The sequence below is a fragment of the Pleuronectes platessa genome, chromosome 1, assembly GCF_947347685.1.
Source record: "Pleuronectes platessa chromosome 1, fPlePla1.1, whole genome shotgun sequence".
Lineage (NCBI taxonomy): Eukaryota > Metazoa > Chordata > Actinopteri > Pleuronectiformes > Pleuronectidae > Pleuronectes > Pleuronectes platessa.
In genome coordinates, this window is record NC_070626.1 from 22,165,989 (window position 1) to 22,191,765 (window position 25,777).

Here is a 25,777-nt window from a genome sequence, read left to right on the forward strand (position 1 = left end):
ATCAAACATTCACACTGAGACATAGTTTTCATTCTTAATCTTCAGCTCCTTGACATCAGACATGTTTCCTCTTCCTCCTCTCTATAGAAACGTGTCTCTGGGACATTAAATAGAGATCGATGTTATAGCTGAATGTGTATCTACTCTTTAACAGGTTTATTCTTAAATGTATAGATATTTCTAAGTAATGGATTTTCTAAGTGTGTCAGAAATGATCAGCGGCAGCATTCATGAAGCTTCTGTACCGTACAGCTCATGACAAACACAAAAATCAAAAAGCAGAGGGCAGCTGGTAATATTTCAAAATTTTATTAACGAACATAATCTCTGAGGAACAACAGCAGTTCTTGCGCTCTCTGTACATGCAACTGTAGAAAATAACAATTTAGAATTTTTAGTTTTAGTCTTTTTTTGCCATCCATCCTCATTTTCGGGTTCTCTCGTTTTTATTTTTTTTGTCTTTTCTTTTTCTTAAACTCTTCTTTTTTGCAGGAAATCAACAACAGCTAGAGGTGAAAGTACTGGATTTCTGTTACAGCACTGACGATAGCATCAACAACCCCCCGCCCCCCTCATTACACCCTTCCCGCCCTCCCCCTTAGCTGCTCCAACAATATTTACACAAATAAACTACATTGTACAAATAAAAAAATGTTACATTGTTACATCATATCACCTGCAGCGAGCGCACGCAGCCCGTTGCTGTTAGAACCCCACATTCTACGCAATTTTTCAGACTAGTACAAAGAGGAGGGTGCAAAACGTCCTGGGAGGTTTTATTTACAGAGCTATGTACAGTATGTCTCTTTCACGCATTACAAGGAGGAAAATTTACACAGCGGAGACCAACTTCAACTCAAAACATACCACAGGTGTCAGAAAAAACAAAAAGATAATAAATAGGTTATTTCTCACCATTTAAAGAGTAGTTCTCCATGCTTTTTATTAGTCATTTTCCATTCTAAAAAAGGAACAAAGAAACAGCTACAGTCTGGGTTTTAATTAAAAAAAAAAGAAAACAAAAGAAAACTAGAAAAAAGGCTTGAAATCGTGATTCTATATAATGAAAAAATAGCAAATATGTATATTTACGTCCAGTAAGAATAAAAAAACTAAAATAACAAATCTAAAATAAACATTATGTGTGAATGTAAGGAGAGTAGAGGTAATATGTTGTTGACTGAGGTGGTGTCAGGCTAGCATCTGTATCACCACGGCCAAGTGCTCTACTGTGCATCTGAGGACTGACTGTGTTTTGTCTTCTTTTTTTTTTTTTTTTCAATTTGATCCAGAATTAGACTTTTTGTCAGTTGAATATTCACACTGGAGAATCGACGCGATGGGAAGTGTTTTTACTCAATTGTTCTGCGTGACGCTGTACCGCAGACCTGGGGGTCATCACTATTTCAAGCCTTTGTAGTTCAAATAAACGACTCATTACAGAAGTAAAAAACAAAAACAAAGGCGGGGCTCAAACCGTTAAAAAGGTGAATCAGGAAACGGAAACACACTTGATGTCTTGTAAACAATAGTGAGAGGGTGTTGTCGGTCGGGGCATAGTAACGTTATACATTCTGCTCGATAAGCAATGTGATTGACATGCCACTGGTGTTTATGTCTGAATTAGAAAGAGAAAAAAACAAAACAAGATAAACACAACAACATTCAAAACTACAAACACCGAGCTACCCATTACCCCTCGTCCCAAAAAACTGTAAGAAACCAACAACAAAATAAAAACTAAATCAAGACAAGCAAGGGTTTGAAACCATATTTCTGGCTATATAAATCCAAGTGTGTGTGTGTGAGTTTACCAGGATCTGTCAAAAACTATCCAGGACAATGCATCTAGCCACCTTGTCTGCACAGTGTAATAGCAACAACCATTGCACTAGCACTAGACATACCATACACAGCTATGTTGACTGACAGTGTGTAAATAACTTAAAGAGGTTCAGATAATATTGCCATCAGGATACGTGAGCAGCTCTCACACACGGACAGAACGTCCGCTGTGTGGCAGGTTGGGAAAGCTTTTCAAATCCAAGACCCACGAAATAAACAGAATCAATACAGGTCGTCACAAATCAACATTTCAATGGGATTTCAAATGGTCTGTTCAGCATTAGGCTATATATTCCCTCTCCACTGTCTGTGTTGATGTCTGTTCACTTTTTGGTTGATTCGGAGAAGATCTACGTCTCATAACTGTTTAGCTTGGGCCCAACGCAAGTCGCAAAATCATAACAAATGCCCCAGACACATCAGAGTTATATCAAGAATTACCTAACATTTATAATCCCTAACAACAAGGTCAAACGCCTTTCAGATTGAGCACGGATAAAAAAAACGTGTTTGTTCTTGAGCCGAGAATGATTTAACTGACTGCCAAACTAAGAGAATTAAACTCTCTATGGGTTCTAGTAAAATTTAAATATATTTAAAAACATAAAACATATTTAGAGGCCACAGGTCTCATGCAAAGCTAAATAGGTTTCGTGAATTTTCTGACACACAGAGCCAATTGCGCCATCAAGTGAGTAAAGTTGGAACAGCACCAAGGAAATAAGCTGGTCTCCAAAACTGGCCGAGGGGCAGACAGACCGACAAGGAACAGCGTGACGTTGCTGTGGAATGAAAGCTTTCAAAAGCTGTTACAGCTCTTCAGTCTTTTTGCTGTGAAAAGCAGACGAGCTGGGAGAACAGAACATATAATGAAATGCTGAAAGACCTGCGTCTTGTTGGTTTCACACAATGTTTTGTGATCATTCTAAATGATTTCAGTCCAATTTTTGTAAAGTAAAAACAAGAAAAATGAAACCATACTAACATGAACACGATGGCATTGCTCGTAAATGACATCTCTCCAACTTTCACCCCACTGATATATATCTATGTGACCTTGCCCAACAATGAGTACATTTTTTTCACTGAAAAAGGCATTTTCTTGGTTTGAAAATTTTCAGATATAATTGTGTAGTAAAGCAATGAATAATAATCCTCTGTCTATTCTTTAAATAAATCCTCAACAGTTATTCTGCTACATCCGAGGGACTATATGGTGGTTGGCCTGTGGGAGGCTGGTTAAATCCACAAGTGTTTTCCGTCAGCTATTTGTCTTTTGTGGTGATCCGCGTCCAGGTGAGACTTCTCATCCGAGCCTGGACGGGATCTAGAGATGGGATCGTATGACTGTGCACTGGAGTCTTTCCAATACTGACAGAATCGTGTGCACATTTTGGCCCATGGATATGAAGGGGGGGAAAGTGCTGCCCAAAAGTGAACTGTACATAAAAAGATAATTTTTATTTCTTTTATGTTTTTTCTTTACACTTAACTGAGTGAGATTACAGTACATAGGTTATTTACAACTGTGCAGTAATGTGTGGCAAAATAAATTATCTAGAAGGCAGCAAGAATACATTGGTTAACGAATATAAAAACTGTACATAATTTACGGAATACAACTTTTTTTCTGTTTTCTTTTGTTTTTTTCCATTAAACTAATATTGGCTCTGTAGTGTTTCAAGTCACTTCCTCAGAAGCAATGAAATGCCCAAGTAAAGAAATAGACAAAAACAATATTTCTCTCCCGCTAAACCACAATTTCTCAATAGTCTCTTTGAGTCTGACATTCGTTATGTTTGTGTCTTCTGGTTGTCATGTGGTGTTTCTGCAGTCCACGGCGGTCTGATGTTTTTGTGTCGGAGCAAACACGGTGGCCGAGGAACACTCCGGTCGGTCCTCGGCGATCCATGCCTGTCCTCTTCTGTGTAGCCAGGCTGAGAGGCTGAAGGGTCAGTCTCTTCCCCTCAGATACTGGGCCTGACGTGCACACACATCGCTAACCCTCTGCTATGTTACGACCTGCTGCAGGCTCTGTTGCGCTGCCGCTCAGCCCGAGTTGGTGCGGTGAACCGAGACAGCGTCCTCTGGGTGTACTATCTTATAAACCCGAAATCATCAGCGTATGGTTCTAGCTTCCAGGTCCATCCGTCCCAGATTTCTTGGGGTAGATCCACATAATGCACCGCAACTCTGTTGATAGACCAGCACTGACTTTGTCTGGTTCTCCTGGCCCACCAGGAGCCCCGGATCAACAGGGGAGGCTTCACCTTAGTCCTCCTTCACGACAGGCACCACACTGCTGAGATAACTCTTTACAGATACCTCCCAGTGGTGGTGGGTCTATTGGAGCAGGGACTAAAAACAAATGAAGAAAAATACCTCTGTCCCCGGTCTCACTGTAACCGAGCGCTGAGGAACTTTGTCCTGATAACAGAGCCTCAAAGCAAAAACTGTTTCTGCTTCTCGCACTCTGACCTAACGAAAGCGTAAAAACGTTGAGGATGAAAGTGCAAGTTGTGTATTTTCTTTTTCCCCAGTAAAAACATGTTTCCTTCTTCGTGGAAGGGAATTGAGAGCAAGTTTTTCATCTTTACTTTTTCTATAGAATATAATTTTTTCTTGTCTAAAGTCCTCTGTCGAACTTGCTAGCCCTTTCCATTCGTTCTGTTCAACGAAGTCTCTTTGAGAAGAAGTGATTCAGACAAAGTTTGCGCTCGATCTGTGAGCACAGGTGTGTCATGCAGGCAGCAGGACAAAGTCGTCATTGACATCGACCATTGGCACGTAGAAGGACGGCACTTCGTTGACACAGAGGGACTTGTGTCCTGCTGGGTCCAGCTCTTGAACCTTCAACTGCCACTCCATCCTTTGCACTGCGTTGAGCGCTGCTGCCTCATGCTGTTGCCGCATCAACAAACACGTCTAGGGGGGGAAGCAAAGAATAAACATGCTTGGTACATACACAGGCTGTGGCATTAATGTCTGTAACTGAAGACATCCCAGCAAATTCAATCACCGCAGAGTGTCGACACTTACCTTCATGCGGTCATATTTATCATCCACATCCTGAATCCAGGAAATGAACTGGCGAGCGTTGAAGCGATCTCTTACAGATTTGTTTTCATCACCCTGAGAACACAGACCAAGTTAGAACATAAACTAAGTAATGATGAAAATAAAGATATGGCCACCGCTGATAGATTGATATCATCATGTGTTGTATCCGATTTATACCTGGCTCTCTGATGGCATGTTGTACACTTCAGAGTCCAATAGCATGGTGCAGGCGCTGAATGGCACAGCCTGATTGGCTATTGTCCTGGCTGCTCTGCAATGGACTCTTAAAACCTCCTGCTCACATGACACAATCAGCTTCTCCTGTGAACAGTAAAAAAAAAAGAAAAGAAAATGAATATAAGCTGACCAACAGCAAGACAACAATCCCAGATAATAAGATGTGCCATGACAGTATATTTCTTACCCGTTCTATGCTGTGCTGCAACCTGAGCTTCCCTCTTATCGCCTCTTGTTGTCTGAAGAGCTCCTTCAGAGGTTCTGCCAGTGATGGAGGTGGTGCAATCTGATAAACAAATATAACATTAGTTATACAGCATTTATGAATCTAAAGAAAAAAAAAACTGATGCACTAATGTTTGTCTTTGCAGCAGACAGAAATTTGGATTAATAAAAAAATCAGGCATATATTCCAAACTGTCTGAAAACTCCTCAGTATTTAGATTTTGATCGAGGAAAAAGTAAAGACAGGAACATTTACCACAGGGATGTGAAGCTTGCTGAGCGGCTTGCCATCCAGCAGGTAGGAACCGGTGTAGGTCACATATTCAGCATAACACTGTGGGGCCTGTGGGGTGATGTAACACAGAATCTTCCTCTTTTCCTCAATCTTCTTCCTGATCTGCAGGTACTCAAAGTAAGGGTTTGAACGATCGCAGTGGTAAGGCTCAATATCGTCCAGCTTGATGGCATTAACTACAACAGCCAGAGTCTGCTGAATCATTTCCCTGGTCTGCTGCAGGGCCGTGTTTACCAGCTGGACCTGGACCTGCGGCCCAGTAGAACGTGGAAATCTCCTCTTCCGCGGATGCTGGGTCTGAGACTCCTCTTCATCCACCTGGAGAGGGCGTCCTTTTGTCGTCCTACTGAGAACCACTGATGCAGGAGTTGTCACAGAAGTAGGTACAGAAACTGCAGGGGTTGAAATAGATGCAGTAGAGGTGACATGAATCACAGATTCCTTGTCTTTCTTCAGAACTGAGATGGAGGAGCATGAGGTTGGTGTTGGGGTTCGAATGGGGATCACGTTAATGCTCGCTGTTGGACTGGTCGTTACAGGGTTGGCAGTAGCAGACGAGGTTATTATGCTGGAGGTAGAAGGGACAGTAGCGGCAGAGGGATTGTTCTTGGCGCGATTGCGGGTAATCCTTTGGGGGATTTCATCCACTTTCTTGGGGACGTCTATAATGGTGGACACAGTGGTCAGAGTTACAGGTATTAGCTTGGACGTGGTCTCCTGAGTGTCTGGTAGTTCCAGTGGGCTGGAGAGGCTGACTGCCACTGGTGGCTGAGGAAGAGGACTGCATGTCATAGGTTCTGCTACAGGCTCAGACATCTCCTCCTGCATCACCTCTGAACTGACAGTGGACACTGAATCTAGGGGTAACTGCAGCGACTCAGTGAGGGAGTGGATCTGTAGGTGATGTTGCTGACTGGCATCTGGACTCACAGATGAATACAACATATTAGTCTCCGACTCATCAGGCTCTGTATAAGGTCCTTTTCTCTCCTGTTGTTGAATGAGAGATAGAGAATTGTTGACCGGCACACTTTGAGGCTCAAGGTCCAAGTCCTGTTGGAAGTTGTCATGCGGTGATGGTACGACCAAATCTTGACTGGTAGGTTCCTCCAAACTTAGGTCTCCGGCAGGGCCGGTGGTCTTAGCCAGGCTTGGAAGGTCCACCTCTATTATGTCTGGGTCATCTTGCTCTGTGATACTGTGTCTGATGTGTATGGGCACAGTTTGGGTGAGGTCAGCTGGTTCAGGGTCTCGAGGTTCAGCTTCTTCTGACTTGTCTGGTAGTGGTAGGTCAGGCAAGGAGAATGGTCCCAGGTCATCTAGCTCATCTGTGTCAGCTGAGAATGGGTCTGCCCAGGGCACCACAGGCTCAGGGCCCACTGTTGGACTCATGATGACATCACTTGTAGCACTGAAAGTGTGAGTACTCTGTCTGCTGTCTGGTTGAACACATGTTGACTCTTCCACTATCTGGTTATTATCCTCCATGCTTGGTTTGTTGCATTCTTGGAAGAAAGACTCCAGCCTGTTGGAAGAGGATGAGGTGTTTAGATAGTTAGGTTCCACATCGATTACTGAGTCCCGTCTCTCTGGGGAGGGGATGTCAGCCACAGCCTCTTTCTGCTCATCAAAGTCCTCTGGTTCCTCTTTGTGCCACCTGTTCCAGGCATAGGGGGGAGTGACAGAGGGGTGTCCAGACAAGTGAAGCATATCATTGTCTGAGTGAGAGTAGGGACTGGTTATTTTGGAGACAGCAGCCTCTATTTCCCCGTATGTCCTATGGGGAGATTTGAGGTCCATATTGGGGTTCCAGCCAATGCTGTGATCAAAACAGTTCTCTCCCTGGTTGGGGGCAGAGTGTGTGGGGGAGAGCTCGGGGACTTCTGGATCCTGTCGGTCTGGAGACTCTGCAGGCCAGCTCTTCCTCAGAGGGTCCTCAACCTGAGGGGAGAAGGAAACTGTCTCCCTTGTTTGCTCAGGCTCCTCCACTGCACATTGGTCTCTATCAGCTCTCTCGTCCATGTCGCCTTCCTCCTCATTGTCCTCCTCATTGTCCTCCTCTTCCTCTTCTTCTTCCTCTTCTTCTTCTTCCTCTTCTTCTTCTTCCTCTTCTTCTTCTTCTTCCTCTTCCTCTTCCTCCTCTTCTTCCTGCTCCTGTTCTTCTGTGACAGAAGGAAGATCGGAGATCACGCGGTTAGGTTCACTGTGGTGAGGCTCAGAGATGTCATCGATGTCCAATGGTGGCAAAGCAGCAGGAGCTGGTGTTGGTGGTGCAGCGATGTCAAAGCAGGGCTCCTGGGGGTCTGGCCTGTGAACTGGTGTAGAGGGTTTCGGCAAGAAGCTGTATACACTTTCAGGAAGGTGTTCACTACCCTCAGAACCAGTCAGAGCTGGTTCTGCCACATCTGGTGTAGGAAGTGCTGGCTCCTGCTGAGGGGACAACATACCCAATGGGGAGAAATAAGGAGAAGACAGACACTCTAGCCTTTCTGCTGATTTGTCCTCTGGAGTTTGGGCAGAGGGTGGATCAAAGTCGGCTTCTGGATCAGTCTCCTGTTGATGGAACTTTTCAGCCTCAGCCTTAAACTCATCCTCAAGAGGCCTGCGGACGTCTGAGGATGCAGAGCGGCTGACGAGTGAAAGCTGAAGGTTCTTCGCAGGGGTAGGGCAGGTCCCTTCCTGGAAACTCTGGGAGTTTGAATACCTGCTGGGTGCACAAGACAAAGGAGAGGACGTTAGAAAAATAGGCCACAACTAGGAGAAGAAAACATTTTAATGATCACAACAGTAACCCTGCCTTATTGTTTGTGTGTGTAAATACCTTTCAAAGAACGATGGAGAGCAGGCATTCATTGACATGGTCATAGCTGTTGAGTTCTGACAATCCAACCCATCCAACATGATGTCAGGGTAATCCTCTGCACTGCATGATGGGGTACGTGGAGTCTGCATCACTTCCTCAAAACTGGGGCAAGAGATAACAGATGTCGGTGTGGGGACACCAGTCGGCCTGTTTTGATCCGGCCTGGGAGAAGCAGGGAGGAGCTCCTTCATTTGGGGTCCGCTCAGCCAGTCCTTTGAGGTTTGACTGTCTGAAGGCTGGAACTTCCTACCCGGAGACATCATTTGCGCTGGGAGACCCACATCCTTCAGCTTCTTTTCTTTAAGACCAGATTCCAGGCTGTTGGATTTCTTTGACGAAAGTTCACTGCGGTTCTTTCGTACTTCCTCTGTGGACTTGGTTTTGTCCTTCAGTTTAGGGTCCCCTGACTTGGGTCTCAGCTTTTCCATCTGCTTCATCCTCTCTTTGTGTTTCTTGTGGCGCTCTTCAATCTCCTGGTCTTTTAGACTCAACATCTGACCAAAACTCGTCATTTGATAATCACCGTCCACCAAAAGTTTTTCACGCGGACGATTATCTTTCCGCACTGTGTCTTTGGACTGAGTGATCTTTTCATTTTCATCCTTAACCTTAGATTTGCTGTGGTCCACCCTGTTGTCTTTGTCCAGTATATCCCGATTTCTGTCTTTTTTCATATCAAATTTAGGACTGTCTTCCTTTGACCTGTCTTTGAGAACGGTGACCTGTGGGCTGTCTTTCAAGCCTAACTTTACATCCTCTTTGGAGTGTTTCAATGACCCAAAGCCATCGATGTACTTATTTTTCTCCTCCTTAATTTTTTCCTTATGTTTCTCCTTTTTCTTTTTCTCCTTCATTCTGTCACTGATGACACTCGAAGATTTGTCTTTGTCTTTTTTGGACATCTCTTTTTCAAACTCCAGAGTTTTTTCAAAGTCATCGTCTCCGTCTCCCTTACCTCCGAATGGGAAAGTATAAGGGTCAGCTTCTAGAGGCATGGGCTCTTTCTCAAAAGGTAGGCTCTCTCTGCGGCTGTAGGACTCTCTTATCTCCTCCGTCTTGTCACGTTTGTCACCTTTTTCTTTCTTGACTTTTTCTTTATCCTTGTCGTGGCTTTTCTTGGATGAGGATGAAGAGGAATGTCGATGTCTTTCTTTCTCTCTGAACTTGTCCTGGGGTGTAGATATGGACAGGGAGTCTCGCCTGTCCTCAGACACGTCAGTCAGACTGATGGCTTCATAGTAACCGGTGAGGACGGGCTCGTGACCTCTGTCAGTGAAACTATCTGAGGAGATTTCACTATGCTTATCATTGGAGTCGTCCTTATAGTCATTCATCGCTTCCTCCTCCAATTTTTCCAAAAGGGACTTTTCATTCTCACCACTGCCTTTTGATGGTTTCCTTTCCTTTGAGTGTTCCAGCTTGTCTTTATATTTGCTCTTTGTTTTTTCCTCACTCGTGTCCCTTTTGTCCAGGAGCTTCTGCTTATTTTTCTTCTCTAGGTTTGAGTCCACTGACATCCGGTCTTTTCTCTCCTTGTGTTTTGCATCCACACAGTCCTTCTTGTCCTTGTTGTGTTTCTCCAGGGAGCCTTTCCTCTCTTTACCAGTGTCAAATGTAGCCTTTTCTTTCTTCTTTTCTTTGTGGTCCTTGTCTTTTGCCTTTTCAGTGTTGTGTTTAGCTTCCACAGAAGATTTTCTTATTTTTTCTAATGGGAAATGATCTAGCTCGTCTGCATCAGGTGTTGAGTCTTTCCTAATGGAGTCAGGAACGAGCACACCACCATTGTAGCTCTCCTCCTCATCGTCACTCTCATCAGTGAATATGTCGGCAATCTTGTACCACGTTTTCTCTCTGGTTTTCTCTGGTTTTCTTTCCTCTTTCTTTACCTCCACGAAATCTTTCTCCCTGTCAGTGTGTTTGTCTTGAGAGGCCTTTTCTTTCTTCTCCTTGGTCTGTTCTGAAGACATCTTTCGATCTTTGTCTTTACCGTGAGACTCTTTGTGTTTGTCTTTTACTCCCTCCTTCTTGTCTTTGGTGACCCGGTCTGTATCCTTTTCCTTGGCAGGTTTTTCTGTCGAGCTTTTCTCACTTTTTTCCTTCTCCTGATCAGTGCCTCTGTCCTTTGTTTTGTCTTTGTGCTTGTCCGATTTTGTCTTTTCTCTCTTGTCTGTTCCGTCCCCCTTCTTTTCTTTCTCCTTTCCAGAGTAGTTTCTTTCTCGGACATCACTTGATTTTGCAGCATCAATGTCTTTAAAGAAAGCATCATTGCCATAATCATCTCTTGTAGATTCCTGTTTGATTTTCATGTCCTTTCTATCCTTTATGGACTCATGTGAATCTTTACGGTCTCGACTGTTGTCCAAAGAATCCTTGTCCTTTTTGTCTTTGACCACTTCTGTGGACTCCTTCCGCTTCTTTTCTTTTTCAACTGAGTGACTCAAGTTTAATTTTTGTTTTTCAGACCAGTCTTTTTTCTTTTCGTTTGTCTTTTCAGAGGAGTCTTTTTCTTTCTTTCTAGATGTAGCTTCCTTCTCTGACCTTTTCTCACTGTGATCTGATTTCTTGTCCTTGACTTTGATTTCTTTCCTCCTGGTCTCTTCCTTAACAGTCTCAACAATGAGTTTTACAGTGTTGTTGGCTTTGTATTCCTTGTACTCTTTAATGGGAGCATCCCAACTGTCATCTTCGTAGAGGGAGGAGTCAGAGGACATCTCGGAGCCCCATCTGTCATGGTGGTCATCTGAGGCACTGAGCTTTGTGTCCTCAAGATTGAGGAAATGGTTGTTGACGTCATAGCCTTCATACTCAGACTCCTCCTTCGGTGCTTTGTCTTTTTTACATTTCTCTTTTTCCTCCTTGGTGTTTTTCTCCTTGTCCACCTTTAGATGTTTTTCCTCTTTCTGCTCACTTTTCCTGTCTGCCTTTGAGGAGGACTTCTCCTTGGACTTTTTCTTCTTCTCCTCTTTGTGAGCTTTTTGTTTATCCTCCTTGGGCTTCTCCTTCTCTTTGACAGCTCTCTCCTTGTCAGATTTCACTGGTTTCTCCCTCTCCTCCTTACTTGTCTTGTCCTTAGTGGAGTCTTTCGATTTTTTGTTTTTCTCTTCCTTTGTCGTTCTGTGCAGGTCTTTCCCAGACGACCAATCCTTGTCATCAGACTTACTTTTCAAAAGCCTGTCCTCCTTTTTCGAATGGTCTTTTTCATGTTTGGATAACTTGACTTTGCTCTCAGCTGGTGACTCTGACTCAACGATTAGGGACTTATGCCTAGAATCATCATAATCAAAAGAATAGCTCTTGACAAATTTCTCATTCATGTCTTGATTAAGCACTAGACTAGGAGCCTTGTCCTTTTCCTTATTTTTGTGCTTGTGCTTCACTTTATGCTTTTTCAGCACTTTGCCGTCTACGTCGCTTTTGGAGACCGCACTTTCTGCATTGGAGTTTTTGTAGAGCTCAGAATTTTTCTTTTCCACTGTGTTACTGTGGACATTGTTATTCTTCTTTTTGCTCTCCTGTGCTTTCCTCTTGACTTGTTTTATTGACTCTACACTGGAATCAGCGGAGGAGTAGTCAGACTCACTGGATAGTCTTGTTCTGACTGAATCAGAGAGAGAACTGACGTCTGACCATGTGGGAGAGGATACAGTCTTCCATCCATCTGTCCTCCACTGCTTTGGATGCTGTTCCGCTAATGACGGGGCTTGTTTCTGTGAGTTCGAGGTACCATGGGAAGAGGAGGAGGAGGATGCGTTAAAGCCAGGGGATTCTTTCAGGCTCACTGCAGAGGAGTCCTTTATACTATTTGAGCCCTTGTCGTCCTCACTCTCCATGTCTCCACAGTCAGAATCTGATGTACAGAATTTGTCGTTGACTTTACTAGACTTGACTTCTTTACTGACATTATTTTTAGGCTCCTTCTTCCGCTTCCTTTTGACTTTATTCTTGTCTTTCTGTTGTTTAGAGCCAGAGTCTCTAGCCTTGGTATTTATTTGCTGGGCTTGTTGCCGCGGCGTAGGAGCTGGAGTTAAACACAACGTCCTGTCGTCCTCATCTGAACTGTTACTGTCAGAGATGATCCGCCTGACAGTTTTCTTTGGTGTGAGCGTGTTGCTTTTGGAATAAGTTTTGACATCCATCTTGGGTATGGCGGTGAGGCTGTTGGACTTGGGAACAGGCTCCTTACGAAAGTCTTTTTTCAAGAGGTGTTTATCATCCACTGGAGGGACACGTTCCTCCTCATCGTCCTCATCGAATTCATATTCATCTTTGACTGGTGTGGTCGCACATTTAGGAGGGTCCATAGTTTTCCCTTTCAACTTCAGGCCCTTCTCAAACTCTGAGTCTGTGTTATTGCCATCGACAGAGCTGGACGGGGCGAATGAGGGGGCATCTTCCTCCTCTGATGATTCTGTGGAAAGTAAAGAGAGGCACAATTAAACACAATTTAACACTAACAGCTTATCTATATGAATAACTTCCATCACTTGTAACAATTATGTGATTGGTGACACAAGACTTTTGTTGTTCCGTACCCGATGAACTGTCTTCACTTGAAGTGTACGTGCCTTTCCCCAGCAATAAATTCAGCATAGTTGGAGAGTTGGCAACCTTCAGTGCTGTTTCACCTCGCCGGTTGCTTTGACGTGGGTCCCCTCCATACCGTAAAAGAAGCTTAACCACCTGAAACAAATAATATGAAATATTTAATTAATATATACTTTAATTTAAGAATATTTATATTACATATAGTGGACACTAAATTAATGCACCAATAACTTAAAAGTTACTATTGGAGTGTATAAATAAACGTGACAGAGTAATGATGTCAAGGAAATGATGAGAAAAGGGTCTCTACAACCATTTACATTTTCAGAGTCTTTGGAAATGTAAAAATGTTTCTCTAAAGCTTTACTACTTTGATAATAGTATTGACAGAATTCAGACATGATTCGTTTTGACTGAGTGTTTATTTTTGCTACCTTGAAATGTCCATTGTTGGATGCATCGTGTAAAGGGGTGTCATCATCCAGGCCCTTGGTGTTGACCTCTGCTCCGGCTGCCAGCAGCTGCTTGGCCACATCATAGTAACCCCTATTGCACGCTTCATGCAATGCAGTCCAGCCTAAACAAAAGAAGAATTACAGTAAGAGAGCTGTATGCAGAATATGAAGTAACATATATTGCTTCATGCAAAAAGCAAAGGACAATCTCTACAAGAGCTTCTCACCTGCAAAGTCTTTTACATTCACATCAGCTCCCTCGCTGATGAGCTCCTTGATGCGGCGTACCTCTCCACGGATCGCTGCTCTGTGCAGCCGAGTCTCTCCTCTCTCATTCCGTTTATTCACTTTGTCTTTGGTTTTAGATGCAGAGTTTGGTGTTCCCTTCTGACCCATACTGGACTGCGACTGATGCTTTGGTGTTGTGTCTGTTGGACGGAGATGGACAAAGCACTTTAACACTAGAACAGTTTTGTAGGCCACATTTATTAAGATAACGATTTTCTTGATACGATTATGACTTCTATGAATATCAATATATCTGAACTGCTTTCAGCCAGAGGGGGGCAGTCTTACCCTATCAGTCAGCAGCAGAGTGGTTGGACCTACTTCACTTGAGCTCATTTCATCTCATTTACAAGATTAAATCCAAGACTTAATCACATTTACATTATTGAGTTTGTATCGCTATTGTCACAAATAATGAAACACACCCACTTAATCATTGTCCATGCAGACAGGCATAGAACAGAGGAATTACATATACATAAAAGTGGCGACATATTGGTCCTTACCAAATGTCAACACTGAGAGAAAAAGTAAAAAAAATGTTTGTGTCCAATACATTTATCAACAACAACAAAATAACAATGAGAGGATAAGTAGGAAGTACATTTTATTAACTAGGCCAGATCTACCATCTGACAGCAACTATGATTTATAACAATAACTAAATCCTTGCAGGAGCTTTACATCTGGATGTCTGGCTACGATTTGGCTGAGATTGTGAAATTGCGCCATTAGTTCCAGTCTAACGCAATACCAACCAGGGTAGTTTAGTTTCATTTCCTTGACGGCCCCATGCTATATTCTAGAAAAGAGTTTCACTGCTGTTGATGAACCAATATGTGACTATTACAGCTGCTACAAAAACAACCACTTTCACTGACTGCATAGCTCTACATAGTAGCTGTAATGAGAATTAATGCGGATTAGCTTGTGTAACTAAATTCAAGATGCAGAGCTAAAAAGCAGAAACAGAAACAATCACCCCGTCCCCCTTCAAGACCTCCCTCATTCATCTACAGCACGCGCACGGCAAAGCACGGCACACACATACACACATTCAACATAAAGCTCCCTCCCTGTCCTCCTCTGCCACCCGTCCACACTGGACGTGGCCTCCATGATAAGCACGCACCTGGACTGTTGACGGACTCCTCAGCTGTCATTTGCATGAGCAAGGCCACCTGCTGCCGCTCAGAAAGGGGGTACCCGGCCCGGATCCCTGGCATCCCCATCCCAAACGGCAAGCCCGCCTTCCGGGTGTTGGTAGGCTCCTTTTTAATTCGCTTCCGCTCTGGACCTGGTTTCTCTGTAACGATAAAAGAAAAAGAAAGGAGAAAAGTTCATTTTATTGGGTTGTATAGACACTACATGATCAGTCATGCATACACAAACAAATTCATGACATGGGAGAGTAATGGTTATGTTATGGTGTTATGAGTGTTATACCCACAAAAAACATAAATTGGGTAAATTGTCTATTGTTGTAAATGTGTGCGGTCCTAGCTGTTTGTTTTTGTACATCAGCCTTGTGACAGACTGCCATCCTTGTCCAGGGTTTACTCCACCTCTCGCTGAATGCCAGCTGGGATTGGCTTCAGCACACCGTGACCCACAAAATGAAGAGATAGAGCTAATAGATGGATGACCATCTCTTGTTGTGACTACCAAATATATTAACACTAGTAATATAAACTAAATTGCATTCATTTTAAAGGAAAGCTGTACGGTAGAAACTGCATTTCTTATATCTGACAAAGTTTCAAAAGCCCATGAAATATATCACTTCAGTCAGACTAATTATAAAATGTTTATAAAAAGTACAAAAATATAAAAGTAGTATTGAATTTAAATCTAGTCTACCTAATGCAGCACACACTTAGTATTTCCACAGCCAAAGAAATCTAAACTATCTAAAAAAATCCTCTATAAAAAGGTACATACTACATACTACACATTTGTAGTCCAGTATGCGAGAGGTTGGATGGTAGGAGGGGGCGACTTTTTTGTTATTACCCAGCTGCCCCTGAGGAAGGGAGGGGCTACAGGCGGCGTGTTTATGTCTGCCTGTCTCCAAGCCAATCAGCCCACATCGAGAGGAGAGGAAAGAGGGTGTGACTTGGCAGACCCACAGTTATTATGAAATATCTGGTGTACATTTCAATTCAACATGGCCTTGCCAAGGTCACCACATGCCTGCCTGCATGCCAGGCTTACTGGAGACACGGTGCTACTGGACAAAAGCAGCTGCTCCACAAAGACACACCCAGCAATTATTTTCAGTGGCAACATACCAGTTGATGACCCTTATGGAGGGTAAAGCTACACAGGACTGCAACACTTCATCAGTGAGGGGAAACAACTCCCACAGCTCACTGCTAAAAAACACTGTCAATGATACAGACTCCTACAGCAGCAAAATAACCTGCAGATTCAAATGAGCATGTACAGAGGAACCAGTAGAATAATGGAAAGGTCTGAGTTTTATTTGTGTGGGACATTTTTTCATTCAAAGTCTAGCCTCATTGCTCCAGGCCACAAAAACACAAGTAAATAAGTCGAGGAGGAAGCATGGCAGCTCATGCTTCCGGTGGCTTAAAGATTTCCAGGAAAATATTTTTCCAGTCACAAGTACAGAGCTGATGAACTTTCACTAACATCTGTGAGCACTTACAGCTAATGTGCCCCCACCCCTCTTTGATACACTCTCACGTTCTCCAAAGCATTTGCCATTTAGACACATTCCTTCTGCTAAGACTTTAACAGCGGGAACCACAGAAGCAGTCCAAACATGTTTTCGGGCAGCAGAGGAGAAAAGAGTGCTACGCTTGCCTTTCCATACTATGTTTACAAGATTGGGAACCAGGAAGGCGGCTGTTACACACATTGAGGACTGCGATGAAAAACAACACACAAGGCAAAAGTCTAAAATACAAGAGTCATCATCATATGGATCAGACTCCAGGTAACAAAAAAAAGAGAGGACAGTTTGTTTGAGAGATGTTCTGGTACCAATACCAGCATCCAAAATTTGTTTGATACGACAGAAAATGCAAGGTTGGGCATGAAAGACATTGCAAATCTATATAACTATCCGATACAACTTCTTTATTGTATATTAGTTTCAACAAAATAGAACTTTAATTCTCTCTTCACAGTAATCATTTCTTCTTCAATGCATAAACACAGCAGTTGTGCTATACTATAGTACTGCTTTTAGAGCAAGGGAAAATAAGTGATTTCCATTAGTGTAGAACTAGCCATAGCTAGCTAAAATATCAGCAATATTTCATGCTGTAAAAATGTACCGTATGCAGGACTTCAGTTACGAGGAGTGTTGCCATTAACAACACTAGAAATAGGCCACACAATAATGATAATAGTCATCACTTCCAATGCAATGGAACAGAGTGGTACTCGATAGCAGCCGAAAGGCGATGTCCAGGTATCAGAGTCAGTATTGGAAATGGAAAAATTGCTCAGAATTGAACAGACATTTGGAGCAAGATCACTGTTTGAAACTAACAACTTTCAAGCTGTACCAGTGAAGCAAAAAGCACAACTTTTTAACCCAGTTACTAGTGTTTGTACATTGATTTTGAAGTGACAACAGGGAATACAAATAAACACAAAGTGTGTTCCACATGTTCAAAGGAGGGATAGGAATTTTGTGTTAAGTTTTTCATCCTGAGAAATATGAGAATAATCAATTTGAGAAAATAAACACAAACTGTTTATTATTCATCATCACGTGAACCAAAAATACACATCACGTGTGCATGACTGAATCACTCATATGAACAATTGCACACCGTTGTGTCTCATATAGAGTGGTAGTTGGTTGTCCATTTAGGGAACACTGCTGTGGCCTTTGTTTGTCTCAGTAAAATGATATTGCTCAGCTTACAGACAGGGTTGAAACCTAACTCTCTTCACTGCATGAAACTTGACTAACAAGATAAGCGAAAAGGAGAATATAAAAAGGAACACAAGCTAGCTAGGGAGAGTCAGGCCATGAATAGACTGCCTACCTCAACTGTGGGAGGGGACCACATCATACATAGATGTCAAGCTATAATAGAGTTAGATTTTGATATGGCAGGCAGACAATCCTTTAGTGTTAGCCAATCTCAAAACAAAGAGAGTGTCTGGTTCAGTGAGCCAACAAACGCAACAACAAGAAGAACCCCTCCAACCAGTCCTACCAGGTATCTCTGACCAAGGCACGTTGGACTGAGAAGAAAAAAACGTGTTGTGTTCAGGGACTCATAAAGGTTGCATAAACAGGAAGTTAAGAGAGAAGAGGCAGGAAGTGGCCAACAGGATGTTTTGTCAATGCTTTGTATTGAGCAAGAGAGACTCACAAATATGTGTAATGAACATAGTGGTGTATAAAGCTGTGTCTGCCCTCTCTGTCCAGCTGGCACATGTGTTAAACATTGTTTAAATTAGTTGGGTCATGCGTGTATAGCTTTTGTCTTCTGGTTGTATTCAGAGTGAGTCTGGGAGTCAGAAAGACACATCTCTGTAAGCTATAATCTGCAAGGGCGACGGACGGACGTGCCGGCTCCTTTTGCAAACCTCTATACATGGCTCAGCTTACGTTAACAAAAGATGACTGGCACTACTGTACCGCCAAAAAAGAACCAATAGGAGAGGCTGCAATAACACAAAAGACTGCACAAAGGGGAGTAAAGTGACTCCGTTTAAGCACATTTACGTAAACTGCACAAAGACACAAAAAGGAAACATGACGTAGACCACACAACAGAAGTTGATAAGATTTGTTTGGCAGATTTGTTTTGGCCTTCTGTAAATTAGAGCCGTTACTTTTTATTCAAAATTGGAATATGAAAAGGGGGGGAGTTTATAATCGAACTGCAGTCGGTTGAAGCTGGAGAGCAGGAAATCTTTCCCACCAAAAAAAAAAACTCAGTGCAAGTCCTGCTCTCAAACTGAAAGAGAACGCTCTTCAATAAAGATACTAAAAACCAACACAGAAAAGCAACCATTTCAAATGAATAGTCTGAACAACAACAAAAACGGATGGCAGCACATCCTTTGGTTTAAGGAGCTTAAAACTTGACAAACTGCCAAGTAACTAATAGATGACCGGTTGACTCCAACACACCAAAACGCTCTGTATGGTCTCAACAAACAGAAAATTTCCAAATGAAAAGACAAGTGGGGGCAAGAATAAAATATTTTGTTCTTTTTCTTTTGTTTTGGTGCATCATTGATGTCCACAAAAATGACCTGAAAACGCTGGCGGTTTTCACGAGTAAACAGCACTTTCAGAATTATCCATCTTTAGATTGGGCGTTGTCGTTATCTGACAAGACTGTTCTAGCATCTATCCCTGAAGTCTAACTGCTGTTGTGGAAAGTGGTGGTGAAGAGGACAAGGGGAGGATGACCTCAGTAAGGAAGAATGCTGCTGTCTAACGCTCCTCATGAGGAGGTCAAGGGAGGCTTGGCGATTCTGCAAAATGATGAGTTATAGTTCTGCGGGATGTGATCAACCTCATCTCAAATCATCTGCTGTTTACTATTCAGAGGCATAGAGTCAATACATACTCCTGTCACTTCTCTAGTTTGCTAGTAGGTGCTTGTAATATTTGTAAACACAAATCTTCCACGTGCATGCTAATCAGAGGCTGATTTAAGAGCAATGCACACAAACAACATTGGAATTGCTGTACAGGATGTAGAAACTAAAAGGGAACTCAGTAGAGTACATAACCCCACCAAGGCCAACAGTCTCTTAAATTCAATTAAGCTGCACCAAATTTCACACACCCATAAACTGCTTTAAGACATCCACTGAACTCCAGCAATCCTCTGGACTTTCTCTGCAGGGGTTGTATGTTTGAATGCAAAAATGTCCAAGTGAGAGCGTCCAGAGTTTCTGTGGACTTTCTCCGTCTGGCCCTCCTAGTCGTGATAAAGTTAATAAAGATAAAGGAGCCAATATAAAAACACAGCAGGAGATCCTCTGCAGGATTCACAGCAAGCAAACGCACCAACATTAAATGGATCTCCCCTGACCAATACTGCCTCCTTCTACCAAGTTTCAAGGTAATCCATCAAGTAGTTGTTGTGTAATGCTGCTGACTAACAGACAAAAAAACAAACAAACCTACATGGCAGACCGAATAAGCAATACTGATTTAAAATTAGCTCGAGCTCAGGCTAGAGAATAACGCTTATTCTGTATTCAACAGTAGACAATTCCGAAACGACACAAATATAAAGAACACAGCTGAAAGGTTTTAGAGAGGCCAAAATATAAGCTAAATTTAATGAAAAGTGATTGGACAGGATTTAAGAGCTACACAGTGAGAAATATGCCTGTGGTTACTTGATTTCAGATAATTTTCCTACTCCATAATGCCTGGTTATTGTGAAGCAACCACAAATCTAACATATCAACACATTGAACAGAAAAACCAACTGATTAAAAAAAGGATAGAAAATAAAACACTATCACTTGGTCTATAATAAGTTGCATTAACTGTTCAGCATAATATTTCCCCTAACTACCATGAACGTATAACAAATTAAATACCGATGTTAGCAAGCACAAGATTGTAGAAAATATTGTCGGTATATGATACTTTGCCACATGGTCGTAGTTAATCTCGAACAGCCAAAGCCAAAGCAGAGAGGAGAGTGTGTAGTGGGGTAAGGTCGCAAGGGGGGTGGGTGCTGTGATGTATCAGAGGTGTGAAATTTTGCAGCGCAGCTAGACGCTGACCCAGCAGGGTCAGAGTAGGAAGGGGACACAACAAAGTCAGATTATACAACACAGTTATAAAACAACCACAACGACTCAACACACAGTTGAGGAAAGTATGGCATTCATACTGAGCAAATTCTCTAACCAAGCATTAGCCTAGCCACAGCTTTTATAAATGATTTTATGTTGCGATCCATCCTAATAAACAACAATGGCATGAGGCCTGGATATTTCAAGGCTTCTGTGGTAGAAACTCCTTTAGAGAATATGTTGCAGAGAGCCTGAACAACCATACAGCCCCATCGAATAACAGACCACACTATTAGCATACTAACTGACTGTCCTGCTGTTGTCCCTGAGACGAAAGTTCACACCTTCCTTTACTGAGGGGGGGTGTGGTTACTCTCTTTCTTCCAGAAGCTACAAGAAGCAGCGTGAGACAGCCAACAGGTAAATGAGATGAAACCAGCAAATTAGGATTAAATAATAATCATAATATACAACAGGAACACACTACTCTTGAGAATATAATAAATCATCTTGAAATGCAAGTATTAGCATGCAAACGGCATGACATGCATGAAACACGACAGGAGAACAAGAGTTAAAATTAAAGTAGTGAGGAAGCAAGATAAAATGGTCTGTATTTATATTTAAGATACATCTTCTCAATCAAACATTTCACCTATTCACAATTCCCTTGCGCTACACACAAACCCACATGTCGAGAAAATGCATGACCCCAAACCATAACAGTCATTTGGTGCAACACACCCTTTTAGTTTTCCACTCTAGCCTGGAATGGAAAGTCTTTTTCCAACTCTAATCGCTGAACATAAACCAATGTAGCGACTCAGCCAATGCTGCTGATGAAGGCAGTTACCAAAGCCTCTGAGTTGGACCATTATCAACAAACTAAATCCTTAACCCTTAAAGCCCAAAGTCAAACAAGCACGAGCAGTAGTCCTTCTCTCCCTAATTAAAGAAAACACGAAGCCGGAGCCTTACCAAAGCCAGACCTGGTCAGACCTGTACGTTACACAAATCCCCACTTAATTGGATCATGATTTTGTGTGGTCGTCTTCTCCTTTCTGTCTGTGATTGCAGGAACAAGCTTCTTGGGTCTGCCACAGACACACAAATGACTTGAACCAGGAGCGGGGAGCTCTTTCACTTAAAAGCCCAACTCCCTATCACAAGGAATAGCTTAAAAAATTCCTGCCAGGTTTAGAGGATGAGATGCAATAACTCCCATTTCTTTTTTGATACCCACATGGTGGTGTGACGTATACATATGCTAAAATCTCTCACCTGAGTCAGAATCTTTCTGGTCTCCATTAGCTCCAGCAGTAAAGGGCAGCTTCCTTTTAGGGGCTTTTTCTTTCATCTCTTTGACCCCATCACTGCGATCCAACTTGGGCGTCTTGTTTGACAACACTTTATCCTGTGAAGGAAACAGATCAGAACATGAAGAACACTGTGCAAGGCATGGTTAAGAGTTAAAGACCATTGATCACTCTAAACTAAACAATATCTATGTTGTTTTCTGAATAGAAAGTGTAAAAAAGTAAAAATGAGACATTGGCCATCAGACACAGACCCGTTTGAGACGGCAGGGAATGTGCAGCCTATTCCTGAATTAAGTGCCGTTCTCTGCCCTGACTCTTCTTTCCATTCCTGACTTTGCAAAGCAAAACCTTTCAATGGACTTTCCTCCTACATTCCTGGATCTCTGGCCGCAGCACAAACAGCAAGGCAGAGGGCGAGGAGGCAGCACTGACGCCGACTCAGCTTTGTGGTCTACAGCTGCTGGAAACAATCACAAGCCCAACTGTATGTGCTATCAACAGATGTAAATACTGATGTGTTTGTTCAACAGGTTTCTTTGTTGTACTTGAATATGACAGTGATAATGACTTGCTTATCCGGACTAGCAGCCTTACAACAGTTGGAACCAAAGAACATAAAAAGAGTTGCTTTGTGCTTTGTCCACATAATGTCAATACTAAAATGCATATCGTAGGTTTCTGTGTGATAATGTCATAGATATGCTATAGGACACTAAAACAAACGTTTGCAGGTCAGGATATATCCTGGGGAATTAGACATATCCAACGCATATTTAACACAAAAAAACACAGACGTGTTTCTGACCCTAAAAAAGTATCATTGACAATTATAAAGCAAAGATATCTTTAAATCAATAATAAGATGATTACTGATACGTAAAATATTGTTGTGACTTTTAACAATTTCATTATGTGTAAATGCAAAATGCTTCAAATCAGTAGAATATCAAAGTACTAATATGTTGTAGTTTTCAAACCTCTTAATCTTCAATCAAATTATTGCTAGCCTTGTTTTACTTTGAAAACTGTTGAGTTTGCTTTCTAATCTGGACAGGCAGAAAGTGAGACTTTTGGAGACAATGACACCCATGTTAACTTTTCTGTAAAGTGGTGAATACAACAGGAATAATAAATAAACATGGATAATAGATTATAAGCTTTGCCAACCCTTACTTTCAGTAAGCTTCTTTTGCTTGTTTGTAGCATTACCTGCAACTAAGCAAGCAACTATTTACTTATGCTCAGAGTAGGGGATTGGTCAGGCGATGTGCCTTTTCAGGTGTATTGATATAGACAGAGATGATTTCTGATGTGGAGCTTAAACTCTTCTCTGAACAGCGATTGTTTTTGTTAGTTTGATTTTCTTAATGCTAAATATTTGGCCACAAAGCGTAAGTGTACAAACAATTGAGTATTTTGTTGCAAGGTCCAGATACATTGAATAATGAGGCTTTATTTACAGAGGGTTTAAATTCTCATAAGGAGACACAGGAGCAGGTCAGACACAATGAACATGCGCTCACTTTTTTTCTTTTAATTTCTCGGCCCTACCTTCTGTCCCCTACTCATCTCTTTTTCCCTCGGGGCAGGTTTTCCATTATGTGTCTACTCTGTGAACTCCTCCCCCTGCCCTGCCCGAGTCATAAGACTATGATGTCATGGTACAGTAGAGACAAACACTGTCAGCTACAGTCAGGCGATCTCTCTTCCTTTCTCTCTCCCTCTCTCTCCTTTCCTCTCGCTGTCTTTATCTCCCGTACCTACACAAAGGCCTTTACAAGAGAACCCACAATTCACACAAAAGCATGTTGCACACACCTGCCATGTTGAAAGGGAGAGCAAGATTTGGGGGAAGAGAGAAAGAAAATAAATAAAATATGACCGAAAATTTTGAACTTGGTTTGACCTGGCACCTATTGAATTGGAAGTAAATAGAAGAAAATAGTCAAATAACTAAGAACCTTATCTCATGTTGTTCATTTGTGAATTAAATTTAACGACAGATCTGACATTGAGACTTTCCTCCGATCTGTCTTCATTAGACACACTGTTTTGTGGTCTCCTAGCAATGCCTGCTCATTTCGTCTCACTCCATTTTCCACCCACCCCTGTGCTCTTCGTTCCCTTCCTCCATGCCAGAGTCTGATGCAATCCTTTGCAGAGGGCTGTAAATCCATGCCTGCATAAGCCCTACCTCTCCTCTCACTGCCTCTTGGTGCGGCTGCCTGTAGCTTAACAGTTGGCACACACTGTGACATCATCAAGCTGCGCCTCACACTTTGCTCCACTGCAAACAACATGACCGTACCTGTGTCAAATTAAGGATATGATTCCTTCCAAACATTCAAGACTGAATATGGCATTCCCTGCCAACATTGCTGTTGTTGCGCCTAAATATGGCTGATAAATCCTGTGAATTTCCCCCCATAATTTCAAGGACACAAAAAGGGTTAATCAGTCACCAATAGTTCACCTACGAGTGGGTCATAAAGTGGTCTTGGAAAGGTTAGGAAATATGAACTAACTATGTGCACACGCATTAAGGTCACTCTTCTGTGCAACAGATTCTGCGTGACTGGTACAGAGACTGAAGAGTGAAACATTCATTCTGGCATTAGAGAGAGAACTGCACCCATTCCCATTTGAAGTTGTGCACATGAAACTATGAATTCCAACTGCGTGGATGGTTAAAACGCTGCAGACCATGGTGCGAGCGAGCATACAACAAACAGTGCTGCAAAACACAGCGTTAGAGATCTCTTATGTTATTATTAGAGCTGTGAAAAATAACGCGTTAACGCGTTATTATTAAATTACAGGATTAATTCGTTGTTTTTTTTTAACGCATTTAACGCATGCGCAGAAGGACCTTCCAATTCCGCCGCCTCTGCACTAGTCGCCGCTCTCTGCAGTCAGACGGCAGCTGCCATTCAAACAAACAAACAACATGGATAATTCTGATGAACCTGAGGACCTTCTGGACGGGAAGATCGTGTTCCAAAAAAACAAAGATCGAACATTCAGTAAAACCAAGGTGATATGCACACTCTGCGAGAAGACGTTATCGTGGAGAATACGTAGCCCCCCTCTCTTTTTTATCTTTATCACTGCTTGTGTGGCTGTAGTGGATTGGCAGAGGGGGACATTTAATAATGTGGTTGGTAAAAGTGGTAAAATTAAAACTCCAAGACAACAGAAGGTGACTACAAAGTATGGGATGCATATTTGGTCATTTATATCATATAAAATATGTCATCTATATCGTTTAAAATCATTTTTCAGTGTGTTTCCTGTTGCGATACGCTCGCGTCAAGCGGAAAAAATAGACTCGACGCCGAAACGATCGCTTCACGGCGCTAGGCAGCCGCGGCACAACGCTACGCTTCAGCCTCCGGTGTGTTCAGCGCTGCGGTTTAACATGGGAGTGGATGGGAGCCAGAGGATTGGCGCTGCGTTTACGCCTCGCTTCGGCGTCGCTTCCGCGTCCGGTGTGAACCCGGCGCATCGGCGAGGGGCGTTCAAGTGGAATGCGCCAAACCAGACTCACTCGCCGGACACATTGTGCAAAAGAAGCGGTCAGCTTTACTGTCAGAGAATTTGAACAAGTTAGTTTGCCTCACCAACTGGCTAAAGACCGAGTAGCTAAGAGGGCCTTTAGAGGCATTAGATTGTATCATGGTGTGGTTAATGGTTGTGTGACAAAAAATATAAAAAATGTCAACCATCCTATGGCTAAGAAGCTCAAATAATTTCTGTTTAATTTTTAAAAAAAAGTTTTATTCAACCACACAATGGCTAAGGAACCCGAATTCTGTTTAGGATGAAGATTATATTAATGTTCCATATGGAAAAGCAATGATAACTGCTGAAGAACTGCTGA

At 42.5% G+C, this 25,777-nt stretch overlaps 1 protein-coding gene across 2 annotated transcripts in view; it reads right to left on the reverse strand.

Moving 5' to 3' along the window:
• Positions 1 to 750: 750 nt before the first annotated feature.
• The window catches only part of ankrd11 (ankyrin repeat domain 11), a 93,833-nt gene continuing 68,806 nt past the window's right edge, over positions 751 to 25,777 (reverse strand). The window contains exons 4-14 of one of the 2 annotated variants that reach the window (XM_053443043.1): positions 21,860 to 21,992; positions 14,946 to 15,119; positions 13,753 to 13,953; positions 13,505 to 13,647; positions 13,058 to 13,205; positions 8,484 to 12,933; positions 5,624 to 8,366; positions 5,330 to 5,428; positions 5,083 to 5,226; positions 4,885 to 4,977; positions 751 to 4,770 (exon numbers count right to left, since the gene is read on the reverse strand). In XM_053443043.1, coding sequence (XP_053299018.1) covers positions 4,585 to 4,770; positions 4,885 to 4,977; positions 5,083 to 5,226; positions 5,330 to 5,428; positions 5,624 to 8,366; positions 8,484 to 12,933; positions 13,058 to 13,205; positions 13,505 to 13,647; positions 13,753 to 13,953; positions 14,946 to 15,119; positions 21,860 to 21,992 — 8,514 coding nt within the window. In that variant the 3' untranslated portion in view covers positions 751 to 4,584. Of the gene's footprint in view, positions 4,771 to 4,884; positions 4,978 to 5,082; positions 5,227 to 5,329; positions 5,429 to 5,623; positions 8,370 to 8,483; positions 12,934 to 13,057; positions 13,206 to 13,504; positions 13,648 to 13,752; positions 13,954 to 14,945; positions 15,120 to 21,859; positions 21,993 to 25,777 lie in introns of both variants that reach the window. The other variant, XM_053442970.1, reaches the window with a different exon arrangement.